Source organism: Muscardinus avellanarius (genome assembly GCF_963383645.1).
Source record: "Muscardinus avellanarius genome assembly, chromosome: 4".
Classification (NCBI taxonomy): domain Eukaryota; kingdom Metazoa; phylum Chordata; class Mammalia; order Rodentia; family Gliridae; genus Muscardinus; species Muscardinus avellanarius.
Window position 1 is genome coordinate 1,797,567 of NC_137789.1, and position 18,349 is coordinate 1,815,915.

General features: G+C 50.2%; 1 protein-coding gene across 1 annotated transcript; it reads left to right on the forward strand.

The window, feature by feature from the left end:
• Positions 1-10,402: 10,402 nt before the first annotated feature.
• LOC308261973 (ly6/PLAUR domain-containing protein 2-like) lies at positions 10,403-11,758 on the forward strand (the record flags this gene model as incomplete). Its single annotated transcript, XM_080694152.1, has 4 exons — positions 10,403-10,441; positions 10,569-10,785; positions 10,902-11,021; positions 11,553-11,758. The coding sequence occupies 4 exons, from the start codon at positions 10,403-10,405 to the stop codon at positions 11,756-11,758; spliced, it is 582 nt and encodes a 193-aa protein (XP_080550278.1).
• Between the last annotated feature and the right edge of the window lie 6,591 nt (positions 11,759-18,349).

Genomic DNA, 18,349 nt, shown 5'->3' on the forward strand with positions numbered 1-18,349 from the left:
GATATTTTTTCCCCAAAATAAAGTTTAAGCCAAAGATTAAGCTCAAGCTAACCTTAGTTTAAGCCAACATATAAAATTAAGTTCAAACTAACTTTATAGGACAAAACATACTTTCTATGATTTATTAATGTCTGACACCCTTATCCTAAAGTCTGTTAAAGACTTTTTCTGTCCTTAAAGTTTCCTGCTTGCATGACAGTGGTTTTGTCTATCCTGCCCATACACACACACACACACACACACACACACACACACACACACATATAAATTATAACAAATCCTAAATAAAGTTTAAAAAGCTTGCATCTGGTCTCATGTGTCAGACTCTTCTCTCACTCTCACCTGGACTCTTTCACCAACACACAACCCTGCTAGGGCTGGACCCCAACACAGTGGCACCTAACGTGGGGCACAACTGGTGAGTAATCCCCTCCTCAATTTCAGATAGTCAGCTAGATTGCTCAAGGGTGCTACAGACCCCCTGTCTTGGTAAGGCAGGTAAAGAAGGGCAATTACGTTAAAGATGTGTCACACTGAATCAAAAGAAAGAGGTCTCTTCATCGGTATCTCTAAACATATGTTAAAGAAAAGAGGTATCTCAGTTTCTACTAAACAACCTAGACAGTTTCTCTCCTTTTTACAAGAATACTCTCCCTGGTTAAAGATTTATGTGCTAAAAAATGTCCTCAAAGTTATAAAAATAAGCCTTACAAATTATAGAGTTTGAGATTACAACATGGGTTTATGTTTTTAGTTATCTCCCCTCTCTCATCCTGCTTAACAAAAAGTTTTTCTTTTTCCAAATATGACTGCAGGTCCACCAATTATTTTTGTCTCTGGTATTGGATTTATGATAAAACATGTTACTTGGCTGGCAAATTCAGTGGTTACATGGTACATTCCTGCTTTGAAGTTTGGGACATGTACTGTCCACCTGTGTCCTTGGTGAGTTTTTAGCCTTTTTCATCTACTAAAAGTAGTTTTTTTATGTCAAAAGCTCAGCTTATAAAGATAAAATACACAGAGACATAGTCCTTTAAAATATAAAAATTGTGAGGAAAAGCTCTTTTGTCTAATTGATAATTAAGATTGGATTAATACAACTTGCTTTTTATTTAACTTTAGCCCAAACTATTATAAAAGATATAATACTTCTTCGAAATAACAGTGTTTGTGTTTTAACATTTGGAGTTCAGCTGGGATAACAGCCAACTTTTAGCTGACCAAGGTCAACACTGGCTGCAGCTCTTAGCTATCAGTTTAAAGACAAAAAAGATTTTGTTGTTTTGCCTATATATAAAAGTTTATTCTTATTATATATTCATGTGGCTTAAATTTTTAAAGGTTTAAGTTTGTTAAAATTTTCAAAATTGTCACTAAAGAGTAACACACTTTGTTTTCTTCAGGCTAAGACAACTACCATTGGCTTCCTAATAAATGTTTAAATTATAACGTCATTCTGAGGATTTATTTTGTTAAAATGATAGTTTAATCTATTGGCTGGTTGTTAAAAAATATAAGTTAGTGGGTAGATATAAATAAACAAATTATGTCAATACCTGTGACCATAAATGTATATCTAAAAACTAAAGGTGCTGTATATCTAAAATCATCTAAATGTGCTAAAAATTTTCAAAAATCAAAAGTTAAAGGTTAAAGGTATATGAGTTTTATATTATATGAGAGCTGACCAATAAGATTTTTGTCATCTTACTTCGAAAAGTCAGCATTAAAACCTGGTTAACATCTGTTTGTCCTGACTAAATAAATGTCTTATTATATAAAAAATACAGCCGACAGTCAAATAACAAATTTATTTTCATTGTTAATGTTGTTCTCTAAAATTATAAAATCTTGAGCTATCTGATTTTTGTCAATACTGTTAGCTTACATAAAATTAGTTATAGTTACCAATATGTGTACTCCAATATAAAAATGGGTCAATGGACTACCAGAGGTAGGCCAATATAAAAAATGGGTCAATGTGCACAAAACCTTGATAAATATATTAATAGATTTCAAAACCTGGCTATTATGTTTGATCTAACAAAGATGAGATGTATATCCTATTGTGTTTCTAAGACTCCGGCTCCCATTAATCAACTTTTAAGTTTGACCTTTGGGGTCAAACTTAAACAAAATTTTGTCGACAACAAAAATAAAATAAACAAAATTACATTTAGATTCCAAACTTTGCTGTTCAAGGTTGTTTAAAACATTACTATTTCAGTTAGTTCTGGTTAAAATATAAACATCTAAAGAAAAAACTATAATTCTTTAGGGTACAGGTCACTATAAAACTTAGATTAATAATATTAATTTGTTTCTTATTTTGTAAAATATACAAAATTATTTCAAAATATAAAATAAAAAATTATAATAAAAACTAATATATAAAGATAAAATATAAAAAGTATATAGTTATGATTTTGATAAAATAAAAAAGTGTCTTACATAATAAAAAATTTATCCTGATTGTCCCAAATAAAAAAAAAGATAATATTAAAAGGCTAAAAGCAAGTCACAAAAGGTCTAAACACATTTAAATATATAATTAAGTTTATTTTAAAAATTATGTGATAAAGATAGTTATATTTAAAAATTATTCAAAAGGTTTATAATAAAATTAACACCTTGAATGGCCATAGACCCAGGTTTGCTGCTCAGCTCGAGCCCACCAAAAGTTGTGGCCATGACTACAGGCCATATATAAAACAGCACCTCCGCCAACTCCATATGACTTTCAGCTGGACACTGGGTCTTTGTCCAATAACACCAACAAAAGACACTCAAACCCTGATTAAAAAAAAAAAAAAAAAAAAAGGCCCATACTTGATGGTCCTGACTACCCCCACAGCCCTCAAGGTAGACAACATAGCAGCTTAAATACACCACGCCCACGTGTAGACAACAAACAAGTTCAACAACGCAATAAGAACACCACACAAAAGACCACCATGCAGAGGCCTCCAAAACACACCCAAAAAATGTCAGTAAAAAAATCACCAAAACACCCATAACCCACTCAAGCTAAAACTAAAAAAAAAATAATAATTATTATAAACTAAACATAAGATTCCCCAAACCAGTTACCCCAGCCTTAAAATAATTGCCCCAAAACATAATAACCAATCCCCCATAAACAGCTAATACTATAAGTCTTCTAAACCAATCAAAATAAAGCCCATTTAAATATTAGTTTAGCTACTAATCTAGCTTCTCAATTTATATCTAAATTCCAGTAAATTTTAAATATGCGTTCTTGGTAGAGTTATGCAGTTTCCTTAAAAATGTTTTACATAATAATCATCCTTCTTTGCTTATGTTTTCTAGTCCTCATCCTTGCTGCCCAAACAATAAGAGCCTTAACAATTAAAATAAATATTCTCAAATTAAAAAATAAAGGAGAAAATGCTACAGCATTTTGTGCAGACCTTAAACAAAAGCTCAGCCAGGGGACCCGCAAAGGCTAGAGTCCCCCACAAAAAAATAACTAGCACTTCCCCCTTCAAAAATTGTTTTTAAATTATTATTATTATTATTATTATTATTATTATTTAATTTATTTTTTATTGGTGCAGTGTATTCATACATCATAATGGTATAAAGAAAATACTTTTGTAGACATACATGCACACATCGCCTAGTTAGACCCTACCTGATCCCCACCCCGTTCCCTCCCCATCCCTCCTTCCCATGCTTGGCTTAGTGGTTGACATCTAGTTTGATAGCGATTTATCCAATATTAACGATGATAATCTCACAAAACAGTTTCATTTGTCTGATACCAAACTTTTGGTAACTTAAAGATAACATTTCAATATTTCTTTTTGCTTTCTTTCTTACCAGAGAATATTTTTTTTTCTTTTTTCTTTTTTTAGGTGAAACTATCATACATTTATTTATTTATTTTTCAGAAAAAAATCTATCCTGATATGGAATATGGACTCTACATACCCAAAACAATCTGGAAGAAGAACAAAGCTAGAAGATACATATTTTCTGATTTCAAACCATATAAAGCTACAATAATTGAAACAGTGTAGTACTGTTCTAAAGGCAGATATATAAACCATTGGAGTTAAATAAAAGCCTAGAGATAAATTCTTCCATATATTGTCAAGTTATTTTTGACAAGGTTTCCACAAACATTTGGTGGAGAAAATACTAATCTTTTAACTAAATATTATTGAAAAAGAATAATTACATGAAAAAGAATAAAATTGGACCCTTACCTAACACATATACAAATATTAACTCAAAATAGATAAAAAACCTAAATATAAATCTTAAGACTATAAACTTTTAGGAGAAAATCTGGGTCATAAAACCTCACAACATTGAAATTGGCAGTGATTTCTTGGATATTATTTCAATGGCACAGGCAACAGAAGAGTATACAAACTCCCTAAAAAATAAAAAAAAAATTGTATATCCAAAGACAATGTAAACAGAGTTAAAAGTTACTGATAGAATGGGATAAAATATTTCCAAATGCTATATCTGAAGGTATATTAATATTCCAACTAGAAATCCTAAAAATTAGCAACAATAAAAGCAAACAATACAATTTAGAGATAGGTAAGAGACTAACAAAAATAATGAATCTCCACAGATAACCAATCTTAGTTGTCTGTTGGATGGAAAAATCTTGTTTCTCTGGTTCTGGTGTGTGTTACCTATTTCTTCTTTGTAGTTAATCTCTTTGAGTATTTTCTCTAGCGCTGGTTTTGAAGACATAAGTTCCTTCAGTTTCTGTTTGTCGTGGAAGCTTCTTATTTCCCCATCTAATTTGATAGAAAGTTTTGCTGGGTAGGAAATTTTTGGCTGGAAGTTGTTTTCTTTCAGAGTTTGGAATATGTTACTCCAAGCCCTTCTGGCTCTCATGACTTGGTTTGGGAAGTCTGGAGTGATTCTAATTGGTTTGCCTCTGAATGTCACTTGGCCCTTTGTTTTTGTTGCCTTTAAGATTCTCTGCTTGGCTTCCACAGTGGTCATTTTGACAATTATGTGGCGTGGGAATCCTCTTCTCCGATCCTGTCTAAAGGGAGTTCTATAAGTTTCCTGGACCTGTGTATCGACCTCTTGCTCTATGTTTGGAAAATTTTCTGCTATTACTTCCTTGAAGAGATTATTGATCTCTTTGGTTTCACCTTCTTTTCCCTCTTCAATTCCAATTTTTCTTAGGTTAGCTCTCTTAAAATGGGCCCATATTTCTTCAATGTCAGATTCCTGCTGTTGGATTTTTTTTCTAAATTAGAAACTATGTGTTCATTTTTGGAGTGATCATCTTCTATTAGCGACATTCTATGCTCCATGTGGTCTAATCTGTTGTTTATACTTTGAATTGAGGCCTTTATTTCAATGATTGCGTCCTTTATCTCTTTTTGACTTTCTATGAATTCTTTTCAAAAGTCCTCTATTATTTCTACAGTTATTTTCCTGATTTGATCTTCTAGAGATCTCTGGATTTCTGTGTTATCGGGTTCTGATGTTGTGGGGTTGTGGGCATTCATTGCTCCATTGTTATTCCTCTTTCCCATGATTTTGGAAGTTTGTGCTTTCTCTGGGTTCTTCCCTTGAGTCACTACGACTTCACTTAAGGTGCTCTGGATCTCGAGTCTGTGGTATCTCGGTCCCCACTACTCCTTTACTGGGTTTTATCGCAAAGTCTCAGACCCAGGGAGTCAATCAAGGCTGCTTTATACCATGGGGGGTGCCAGATTGGGCATTCTCCTATGGTGTGATATCTCTGCCACCGCCACTCCCCCACTGGGTCAAGTCCCTGGGAGTGCAGTAGTGGGATTTCTCCTCTATGGGCCGCAATTTGACTCACTGTGGTTGAGTGCACTAATGGAGCTGTCGTGGACTCAGTGAATTCGCTGCTGCTGCCGCCGGTAGTAATATGACGCCGCCGCCACGCCCTCGGCCGTGAGGCTGGCGTGTTTCTTTTCTGTTTTTGAGCTCCGCTCTGAGTCCCTGAAGGGTGTGCTGAGCCCAGCCCCTGGGAGCTTTAGATGCTCCCTGCGCCGAGAAATTTGCCGAATTCCTCCCAGCTGATCCGCAGCAACTCACCTCGGCTCACTGTCCGACACTCCTCTCTGGAGCCTGGTAGGCTGTTGAGTGTGTTGGTCTGGTGCTGTCCGGTGAGCTCGCCGCTGCCGCCGGCAGTAAGGCGCTGCTGCCGCGTCCTCGGGCGTGAGGCTGGCGTATCTCCTCTGTGGCTCTGAGCTCTGTTATGAGTTCCCCTCCTCTCTGGAGCCTGGTGCTGCAAGGGAAAATGGCACCCGCCGCTTCGCGCCGTGGCTCTGGCTGCAGCACTGTGGTCTGGTTTTTGGGGTCTCGTTTTTCCAGCCCTCTTGTTCTCTGTCTCTTGAAATTACATTTTTTGTTTCTCTGCTGATATTGTTTCCTGGCTATGAAAGGCGCTGATTTTGTGGTAATAGAGATTGGTTGTTAGCGGGGCTCATAAACCCCGCTTTTCTCCATTGCCATCTTCCCGGAAGTCCATTTTAAAATTATTTAAATTAATATATATAATTAAAATTATATATATACATTATAACTAAACTAAATAAACAACAACATATAAAAGACTAAATCAACAAAGATTTTTTCCCAAAATAAAGTTTAAGCCAAAGATTAAATTCAAACTAACCTTGATTTAAGCCAACATATAAAATTAAGTTCAAACTAACCTTATAATATAAAACAAAACATACTTTCTATGATTTATTAAATGTCTGACACCCTTGTCCTAAAGTCTATTAAAACCTTTTTCTGTCCTTAAAGTTTCCTGCTTGCATGACTGTGGTTTTGTCTAGCCTGCCAAAAATAAAAAAATAAAAATTATAACAAATTTTAAATAAAGTTAAAAAAGCTTACATCTGGTCTCATGTGTTAGGGTCTTCTCTCACTCTCAACCTGGATTCTTCTCTCACCAACACAGGACCCCTGACTCCTGCTAGGGCTGGACCCCAACAGCGCGGTGCACAGGATGGGGAAGGCCACCTCTCATCCCTGGGTCCCATTCAAGGGTAAGTCCTCCAGTGAGCAGCTCCAGCGGCAGAGCCCCAGGGTCCCCGGTCAGCAGCAGCACTATGGGGAGCCCGTCTGGAGCACACCGCCCCAGTCCCTTAACACACGGAGCCCCGATCCTGGATACTGAAGCCTGACCCTGTTTATACTGAGGCCTGATCCCGTTCACACTCTGATGCCTGACCTTGGTCACACACTGCGTCCTGACCATCACCCTGGATACGCTGAGGCCTGACTCTGTTTACACTCTGAGGCCTGGCCCTAGTCACACACTGAGGACTGACCATGCCCCTGGGTACACACTGAGCCTGACCCTGGTCATACACTGAGCCCTCACCCTGGATACACTGAGGCCTGACCCAGGTCACGTACTGAAGCCTGACCCTATTCACATCCTGATTCTCCACCTGGCCACACTCTGAGCCCTGGTCCTGTTCACACTCTGAGCCCTGGTCCTAGTCACACTCTGATGTCTGACCCTAGTCACACTCAACCCTGACCCTGGTCACACACTAAGCTTGACCCTGGCCACATGCTAAGTACCAACTCTGTTCACACTCCGAGTCCTCGTCACACACTAAGCCCTGACCCTGGTCATACACTGAGCCTGACCCTAGTCACACTCTGGGCCCCAACTCTGGTCACACATTGATCCTGATCTTATTCACACGGCGAGCTTGACTCTGGTCACATGTTCAGCCTGACCCTGTTTATACTCTGGGACCGCCTCCGTTCACACTTTAATCTCTGCGCTGTTCACACTCTGATACCTGGCTCTGGTCTGCACCAAGCCCTGACCCAGAACTTCCTGGAGAGAGAGCAGGGAGAGGCGTGGGCTTCTTAGAGCAGAGGCCTCCCTGACAGAGCCAGCCCCGACCCTGGCAGGGCTGCATTCCTCCCTACCCAAGCAGACAGCTGCTGCTTTGTAAAAAAGAAAGGTGTGTCCTGGGTCTCCCCTGGGTGTCAGTGGAAACTCCAGGAGCAGGCCACACTGGGGTAAGGCGCGGGTAGAGCCTGGGCCTTGGGACAGGAAGGCGCTGAGCTGGGCCAGGCCCGGGCAGAGGAACTGGGTTGGACGTAGGGAGGGACCCGGGTGTGTGCAGTGCGGTGTCTGATCCAGTTAGCTGGGGTGCATCTGTGGCGCGTGGTGACAGACATGCAGAATGACAGGCTTGGGCTGCTGACTGGCACGGCCGATGACCTTGCCAAATTGATTAGCTTCTCGGAGCCCTTCTTTATCCAGACTAAAATTTACTGGTTCAAGTACCTCCAGAGCCGCCATGAGGACAAAAAGTCCAAATAGGCTAGGTCTCTGACACCTGCTGGGTGCGGGAGCAGCCTGGGCCGCACACAGCACCCCACACCCAGCGCCCAGGGCTCAGAAGACAAGAGCTCTTCCACGCCAATGAAGACCAGACCACAGTGGTCTGAGCCGGGGAAGACCCTGGGCCCTAAAAGGGGCTTTCAAGGGGTTCCGCAAGCACAGCGTTTCAACCACTGGAAGGGCAGGTTGGGAAGGCGTCCCAGGCAGTGGGGACAGCAGAAGAGAAGCCAAGGTGGGAGTGAGACTTGGACCCCACCCTGCCGGGGCCACGGCGGGGCCACCTCCATGTGGGTCTGGACCCAGCACGGTGAGACTGTGTCTTGACTGCTAGGGAAGAGATGCCAGGCCCTGGCAAAGCAGCAGCCTGCCTCCCCACACGCTCGCAGCATGGACTTAGCAAGAGACAGGGACCCCTGACCCGCGCCTGGCACTCGGTCCTGAGCCTGGTGGAAGACATTTCTGTCGGTTTCCTTGCTGAGGGCAGCCTATCAGTCCTATTTAGGTCCAGGGGCCTGACCAGTAGGGTGGGGCTGGCCATCCAGCAGCCACCAGGACTAGTGTCCCCAAGGTGACCCCAGCCCCCTCCCCACTTGCCCTCCATTCAGGACCTATTCTGTTGACCCGGAAGGGTTTGTTTTTGTTTTTGCTTTTGCTTTTAGTACTAGGGATTGAACCTAGGGGCATCTACCACTGAACTACACTCCCAGCCCCTTTCATTTTTTATTTTGGAAAAGGGACTCGCTAAATTGCTGTGGCTGGCTTCAAACCTCAGTCCTCACATTTCAGCACTGGCCTCACCAGCTTGCCCCACCATGCCCAGCTCCTCTATTTCTTAAGCCTCTGAGCAAACTTGGCCCCAGGTTGCCATTGGCTCTCCAGCCCAGCCCGACCACCTCAGAGGAGCTTCCAGGGGCCCAAGGAGGTCCTGGCAAGATTCCAACCCAGAATGCTACCCCATGAAGCACCCTGGAGACAGCAGTAGGGGTCACGGGGCTGGGGAGGCGGGTCCTGCAGCAGCGCCCCACCCCCTGCTGCCCCTTCCAGGTGTGGGGGGAGTTTCCCAGCTGGCAGTACAAAGCAGGGTGGGTGTGAGAGTTACAGAGGGGAGAGCCCTAGTGCAGAGGGGGCAGCCCCAGAACCGTTGGGGCAGGAGGGGTTAGGGAGAGGTGGAAGTATCAGCTGTGCGTGGCAGGTGGTGGAGGGAGGAGAGACAGGGAGGGGTGGAAGACCCCACCTAGGGGATGGGGCCTCAAATAGGAGGCGGGGCGGACCCCAGGGATCCCACACCTCCGCCCTGGGGAAATCGGATCCCGCTAATCCACTCAGCAGACTGGTCAGACTACCACACTGCAGCCACAGCCTGGGGCAGGCAGAGGCCCAGCAGGACCATGCAGGGTACTCGGCTGGCGATGCTGGTGCTGGCCCTGGCCACCTGCGCAGAACTGGAACTTGGTGAGGAGCAGAGCTGGAGAGGGTGTCAGGGCTGGAGGGGGCATCGGGGCTGGAGGGGGCGCCAGGACTGGAGGGGCATTGGGGCTGGAGGGAGCGTTGGGGCAGGGTCTGAGCCCTGCAGGAGGCCCCCTCCAGTGGAGACTCCCCAGCGTGCACTGTGAGGGCACCCCAGGACCCCAGGCCTCCGCAGAGAGAGAGAGCTGAGGGGGCAGGGGGAGCATAGCCCAGCTGTGGGCCAAGGAGGGAAGGGGCACCACGGAGAGCTGTGCGGTCAGGGTGCGAGGGCTGGCCTGGCCTGGCCTGGCCCAAGAGAAGAAGAGCCGAGAAGCCACTCCTCTTTAGCCTGGAGAAGGGAGCGGCCCCCGGGCCGCAGGGGGGATGGATAGGAGGGAAGAAGGCCCCACCCTGCAAGGGGCAGTGATTACAGAACTGGGGTTTGGGAGAATAACTGGACTGTATCTCAGACCTGCGGGGGCCCTGCACCCAACCAAGGGGCTCAGTGGTGTGGGCCAAACCAAGTGCTTCTGCTCACTTCCCAGAGGGAGAAGCTGGCTCTGGCAGAGAGGCCAGAGGCCCCACCCCAGCACCATGGGGGACAGCGGCCCGGGGCCTTGCTCGGCTGCTGTGGTTGGGCAGGGGTGCTAGTGCAGGGGAAGAGGGCAAAGCCTCCTCACCAGCCCCTTGGGGAGCAGGCACCTTTGTTAAGCTCCAGGTGCCCCTTGGACTCCACAGACCAGTCTCACCTGATCCCTAGACCCCAGCAGCCCCTCACCTGAAGGCACCCGCCCAGCTGATGAGGAAGCTGAGGGGCCTGGCCCTAACGATGCCCGCCGGCCCTCCCACCCCTCGGCGCGCCTTGCCTGCACCTCTTGCCACCCTGGCCCACAGGCAGAGCCCATCTCCCCAGGGGCTCACCTGCCTCTGGTGCCCAGGGGCCCAAGTCAGGGCCCAGCCTGACCTCAGCGTGGCTGGTGGGCGCTGGCTAGTGTCATGGACCCTCAAAGCTGGGCCTCCAGTGCAGGACTGGCACGCTGTGTGGGGTCAGCAGGGGCAGAGCCTGCTCACCCGCCTGTCGTGTCCCTCCTAGCACTGGCCCTACGGTGCTACTCCTGCCAGGAGCCCACAGGCGTGTCCAGCTGCACCGCCATCACCAAGTGCAACGCCAGTGAGACCATGTGCAAGACCACCCTCTACTCCCTGGAGATAGGTCAGGAGGCGTGGGTGGGCTGGGAGCCAGGGTCAGCGACCTCCAGCCAGCCACCCTGGCCGGCCGGTGCCCACAGGGTGCACAGCCACCATCATGCCCAACTCCCAAGAAGAGCCCTTCCATCTGAATTACTGGGCCTCCCTCCCCCCCAGGCCTCTTCCCTCCCACCCTCCCTCCCCTCCCTCCTCCCCTCCCTCCTCCCCTCCCTCCTTCCCTCCCTCTTTCCCTCCCTCCTTCACTCTCTCCTTCACTCCCTCCTGCCCTCCCTCCCATCCTCTCTCCCTCCTTCCCCAGCGTCCTCCTTTCAGTGGTGGCGCTGAGACTTGCTGAGACTCACGAGGAGCGCAGAGCAGCATCTAGCCCTGGCTCTGCCCTCTGCATTGGGGTCGAAATTGGCATCAAGCAAGAAATACCAGTGCAAGACAGCATGTGTGCCCCTGGCATGGCAGAGGCTCTCGGGATGGGGACCCCAGAGCCAGCCTTGGAGACTATAAAGGACCTGCCCTCACAGCCGACACTCTGTCCCCACAGTGTACCCCTTCCTCGGGGACTCCACGGTGACCAAATCCTGCGCCAGCAAGTGCGAGCCCTCGGATGTGGATGGCATCGGCCTGAGCCGGCCAGTGTCCTGTTGCAACACAGATCTGTGCAACGTGGACGGGGCACCTGCCCCGCACAGCCCCCACAGCCTGATCCTCATCCTCGGCCTCAGCCTCCTCCTGGGCCTCCTTCTCTAGAGCCCAGTCCCAGCCCCTGCCTTGAAGAAGTGTGTCTGCCCCCACGCCGGCCTCCTGAGTCTCCTTTCTGGGTACAGATGGGCAGGGAGGGAGATGTCCAGACTGCGCCTCTGTCCCTAGGGGCAGAATGAGAGCAGCCTCCCAGAACAGGGCAAGTCCTCCAGAGGCTGGCACGGCTCACGTGGGCTTAGGTGCCCTAAGGCTGTGACCCTGAGCACTGGCATCGGAAGAGGGAGAGTCTTTCTTTCTTTCTTTCTTTCTTTCTTTCTTTCTTTCTTTCTTTCTTTCTTTTTCTTTCTTTTGTGGTACTGGCGTTGGAACCCAGGGGCTTTTCTACCCCTGGGCTATACTCCCAGACCTATTTTTATATTTTATTTGGAAACAGGGTCTCACTAAGTAGTTGAGGCTGGCTTTGAACCTGTGTGATCCTCCTGTCTCAGCCTCCCAAACGCGGGGATTACAAGTGTGCGCCACCACGCCCAGCAGATCACACCCTTTTACCTGGCTTTTCTCATGCATACACTCCAACCCACATGCACTCCACAGATCCCCAGAGACTGGACACCAGGCCATCAGGAGATCAGACTCAGGCTGTGACCTGGCCAGGATCGGGGCTCAGGCTGTGACCAGGATCAGGTTTAATCTATGCCCAGAGCCAAGCAAGGCTGTGTATGACGGGGAAGGAGTTCATTTGATGGTGTGTGCCCTGGCACAGGCTCTGTGTGATGACCTGGAGTAATATCCTTGACCCCAACCTCACTGGCCATAAACCTACCTTTTGGCAGAACCTCCCTGCCTGGGCCTTGCTACAGCCTGAATCCCTCAGCCAGAACCTCTCTGAATTGGCAGCAGGGGTGGCAGGCAGACAGCGAGGTCCCAGCCCCAGCACTTGCAGGCCCAGGAGCCCCACGGCCTGTAAAGAGTGCAAATAGCACTGGGTCTGATGGGAAGGAAGGGACTGGGGGCCCCAACTTTGGCTGGAAGAGCTGAGCTCAGTGTCTGCTGGCCCAGGCCACACCACCCCGGGGCTGGTTGAGAGGGTCTCTGTTCTTCATCTGGGGTCTGAGCTCCAGCACCCTTCGCCTGACCCCTTCACCTCTGGCCCTGGAACCAGGAGGGTGAGGACTACCTACCTGGCCCCTAGCCGGCACTTCTCCCTGCCACCACCTTCTGGCCCAGGGATAAGCACCCTGCCTCACCACCCCCAGAGCAGGGATGGTTGGGTCTTAATGCAAAAAAGGAGCCCTAATGCCCCTCCCCATGTCCACTGCTGACCCTGTCCAAGCTCCCACCCAGATCCCTGGGCAGTGCTAGGTAACCACCGCCACCTCCTGGCACGCCACCCCACCCCAATCCATTGTCCAGTAAGCACCCAGACCTGAGAGCGTTACTCTGTCCATGCCCAAACTCCCCGGTCCCAAGGGTCAAGTTCTGGAGGAACTGGCCTGGCCATGGTGACAGCAGTGTGGCTGGCCCTGCAGCCTGGAGGGGGGCATGTCACAAGAGCAAATTCAAGCACCCAAGGAACAAGGCTTGAGACCGAGCTGTCCCAGAAGGCCAGGCGCTGTCCTAAGAGGAAGTGAGCTCCCCAGAGCCAGGGGTGTCCAAGCCTGTGCTAACTCAACAATGTTAGAGAAGCCACAGGCCATTTTTACCCTGTGGAGCAAACATCCTAAGTCCCAGGACAGTCTCTGCTGGGCCACAGGTAGCACTGTCTTAAGTTTCTTGGAAGAAACAGCAATTCCTTATCTTCCACCATCCACTACGCACTAAACGCACCCACCCACCTACCCATCCTCTCTCCATGCACCCATCATCCCCCTAGCCTCTATCCATTCATCCATCGATTCATCCACCCATCTACCCACCTACTCCATCCATCTTCTATCCATCCTTGCATCTGTTCATTCATCCATTATCCACCCACCCATCCATCATCCGTCCATCCATCCATCCATCTATTCACCTGCCCACCTACCCAGCCATACCATCCTTCCTTTATCTATTCATCCACCCTCTATCCACCCATCCATCTTCCACCCATCCATCTACCCATGTATCCCTATCCACCCTCTATCCACCCATCTATCTTCCACCCATCCATCTACCCATTTAGCATCTATCCATCCCTCCCTCTTTCTGCAAATGCTGCTCAGCAGTTAACCTGGCCAGGCCTGGACTATGGATGGAGGGATCCTACAGGAACAGAAACATGCTCTGCCACTCAAGGACCTGATGGTCCAGCAGCCATCAGGACAGGCAGGGCAGGCAGGCATCAATTGCCAGTGGTGGGGATGGGCTTTGACTGCATCCTGAAGGCTGCAGAGAACCAGGGAGTGTTTCTGGGAAGAGTGGTGTGTGGTGCAATTTGTGTCTTAGCCAGCCTCTGAGTGGAGGGTGGAGGGTGGAGAGTGTGGCCAAGGAAGAGGGCAAGGCTCCCAGAGACAGGGTGACCTGGCAGATGGCTGGGGATGGGCGTGGACTGGCAGGAGTCCTGGCGCCATCTTGGATAACAGGTGAAAACTGCTTCTGGTATCTGCCCAGGCATGGAAAGGGACCCTGAGAGTCAGCACTTCCCTGATGGGGCAGGCTGCGGGAAGAAGCACACGAGGGCACCCGTCAGAGCCTCTGCTCATTTATTGGCAGTCTCAGGGAGGGGAGCTACCCCTCTGCCACACATTCCCCTTGACTGGGCTCAGACTGGTCTTCAGGTGTGTTTCACAGCTAGGGCCAGTGGGAAGTGGGCGGACTCACAAAGAGGCCAGAAGAGGGGAGGTCAGGCACCTACCTAAGGGAATCAATTCTGCCCTGTGCGGCGGGATATGATGCAGACACAGCACTGCTCCTGCACCTGCCGGTGGGGCGCTGGGCATGAGAGGGCGGGTGGAGCACACTCTGCCCCAGGAAGGCCGTGTGTGCCACTCTCCTGTCTGCCACTCCACCCTGCCCCTCCCTGCCATCCTGGCCTCTCAGGGCTTTCCTCCTTTTCAAAGCCAGGACCAGAAGCCCCTTCTGGCATCCTTGGCTGATGGCGTGTCCTCCTTGGTACAGCCGCCCTGCGCCCAGGCTCTAGGGTCCCCTGCCCTGGCCAGGGCCCACAGCACAGGAGACACATCCCTGCTGGGCGCTCGCTCGTGTTCAGTGAGCGTTCAATGAGTGTTCTCTGGAGCACAGGCTCCTCTGCACCATGTACAGATGAAAGAAAGGGACACCTGGGAGCCAGGTGGAGCCTGGACTGCGCTCAGCCCACCAGGCTCCAGAGGAAGCAGGCATTTCCCAGCTCCTCTCACAACGTCTGGGCGTGTGTGCGCTCAGCCCCAGGGGTGAGCGGCCTCTTCGGCTGGCTATGTGCCTACCCACATGTGGCCCCATTGTTTGACTCCGGAGTATCCAGTATAGCAGTCTAGTCCTTCCCAAACAACGCCTCCCTCTGCTTTCTGGCGGAGCCTGGTAGAACTTGCCTCAGTGCACAGAGCCAGGCCACTTCCACCCTTAAAACCTGCAAACAGGCAGCCAAAGTCTGGAGGGATTAAGGCGCCATGCCAAGGCCACACCTGGAGAGAGCTGCGGAGGCTAAGAGGAAAAACACAGGCCTCCTGGCAGCAGGGAGCTCTTCCCAGCACCCCATCCTGCCTCAGGGCTAGAGCATGGAGCCCTCACGCCACAGCCAGGCCCACTCACCAGCCCACCACAGAGCCGCACACACAGCCTCCTCTTGAGCAACTCAGCCCTGCATACGTCCACTGTTCCAGCCACCTGTCCCTCCATCCATCAACCCCAACTTCCATCACCAGTTCACCCATCATCTATCCATCCCTCTGTCCACCCACCCACCCACCCGCCCATCCACCCATCCATTAACCCTATCTTCCATCATCTGTTCACCCATCATCCATCCATCCCTCTGTCCACCCACCCACCCATCCATCCATCCATCCATCCCACTCTATCCATCCACCCATCCATCCATCAACCCAACTTCCATCATCAGTTCACCCATCATCCCTCCATCCACCCACCCACCCACCCATCCATCCATCCCTCCATTCATCCACCCACCCACCCATCCATCAACCCCATCTTCCATCATCGGTTCACCCATCATCCACCCACCCCTTCATCCACCCACCCACCCACCCACCCATCCATCCATCTATCCACCCCTTCATCCATCAATCCCAACTTTCATCATCAGTTCACCATTCCTTCATCCACCCACCTACCCACCCATCTGCCCATCCCTCCATCTATCCATCCATCTCTTTATGCCTCCATCCATCCATCCCTCCATCCCACCCATCAATCTATCTACCCCTTAATCCATCAATCCATCCCTTCCTCCCTCCCTCCATCCATCCACATCCATCCATCCATCCATCCATCCATCCCTCCATGTATTCACCCATCTATCCATTTATCCACCTCCTCATCCATCAATCCCAACTTGCATCATTGGTTCACCCATCACCCATCCATCCCTCCATCCACCCACCCACCCTTCCATCCATCCACCCATCCACCCATCCATTAACCCTATCTTCCATCATCGGTTCACCTATCATCCATCCATCCCTCCACTCACCCACCCACCCATTCATCCACCCCTCCATCCACCCACCCACCCATCCATCCATCCATCTATCCACCCCTTCATCCATCAATCCCAACTTTCATCATTAATTCACCCATCTTTCATTCATCCATCCATCCATCCATCCACCCCATCTATCAACACAGCCATTCTTCCATCCTCCACCTATCCATTCATCCAATCAACCTCCATCAGCCATTCGTAAGTTCTCCCACTTATTCATTCCTCTCTCTACTCATCCACTGTCTTAAACATCATACACCAAAACATCCTTATCCATCCATCCATCCATCCATCCATCCATCCACCACTCACCAATATACCCATTCTTCCATCATCTGTCCATCCACCCATCTCTCCAGATATACAGCTACCCATCAGGAACTTGGAGAACAGAAACCTACAATGCTGGTTTAAGGACTGAGGAGGAGGAGCGCCTAGATGGCCCTTATGGCCTGGGGAAGATTTGTGGTTCTGTTTGGTAGAGCAGACAGTATCTATGCTGCAAGAGGCCAAACAGGAGGAAAAGTGCAGGTGGTGTGTAGTGAGAGGTGAGCTATGAAGGCCAGAGGAAGCTGTCAGGCTGGGAGGCCAGAGCGCAGATGGGGCCTCGTAGACAGACAGGGGCCTAAACCCCAGAAGCCCACCCACTCTTCACCAGGACTCCCCCTTGTCCATGCCAGCTCGGCCTCTGTTGAGTAGTTGTGTGTGTCAGGTGTGCACCAGGAAAGGTCTGGGTACACAGGAGACCAGCAGTGACCCCTGGCCGGCCTGATGGGGCTGCAGTTCCTACATGGCATGTGGGTATTGAGGGCCCCCAAGACTGGAGCTGAGTGGCATTTGTGAGGCCCATGGGAGAGCCAGGACACAGATACTCATCAGTGGGCTGTCCGGGCACAGCAGGAGGCCCTCAGTCAGAGCTGCCTGGATGACAGGCTCGGTGGAGGAAGGGCTCAGTTCCCAGGGTGGACTGCGCCAGTGGAGGGCAGGGCCAGGATCCTCAGACAGGGATCCCAGGGAGGCCTCAGAGGGTTCTACCCTGAGGACCACAAGTGACAGTGGCTCCTGTGCCACCATCCCCTGTCCTGCCAGCCCGACTCACTCCACCCACGCCGCCTACTGAGTCATGGCTGGATCAGCCACACCTGGGAGCGGGAGCTGCGGGCCGGTATAAATCCCCAACATGGGGCTGGCGCCGCTCCCAGCTCCTGTGCGCCAAGGAATGGCTTCTCGTTGGGCCGTGAGGCTGCTGCTCGCGGTGGCCTGGAGCGTGGGCTGTGGTGAGTGGCCGGGGAGACGGGGCCAGAGACCATCTCCTAAAGGGAAGGGGTCACTGGGGGCTGTGGCCCTAGAGCCCAGTGCCCCCTGGAAAGGGTGGCTCGTGAGAAGGGAGACAGGCTTGGGTCCTGGCTGCCCCGCTGGAGTCTGCCTGTCAGCCAGCTGGCCTGGGAGGACATCAGAGGTCTGCCCAGCCCCTTCCTCCTGGCTCCAGGATGGGGCTTGCCAGGTGACAGCTCTGCCCCCCCAGGTGAGGCCTTCAGATGCTACACCTGCGACCGGCCCACGCCCACTCATTCATGCAAGAACATTGCTCACTGCACGCTGGAGGACACGGCCTGCAAGACCACGCTGGAGAAGGTGGAGTCCGGTGAGGCTGGGCCGGGGTAGGCCTGGGCGGAATGCCCCCAGCCTCACTCCACTCACCCTGCCCCTCAGCCTGGGAGGGAGGGGCAGGCAGCCAGGAGGGCTTCCCCCCTTAGAGGCGGAGGCTGGGAAGGCCCAGGCACTGGGTGTAGGGAGGCAGGTGGAGGTCCCTGGCGGGTTCAGACCCCAGCTGCACCTCGGCTGATGGAGTCCTGCAGCCTCAGCCCCAGTGTTGGGGCTCCCGCCGCAGCCCTGGCACTGTAAGGTGCTTGGTAAAGCTCCGACATTACTGCAAATACGCCTGCCACCATTGGGGGTGGGGGCGACTTCCAGGACTGGGATGGGGCTTGCAGTGG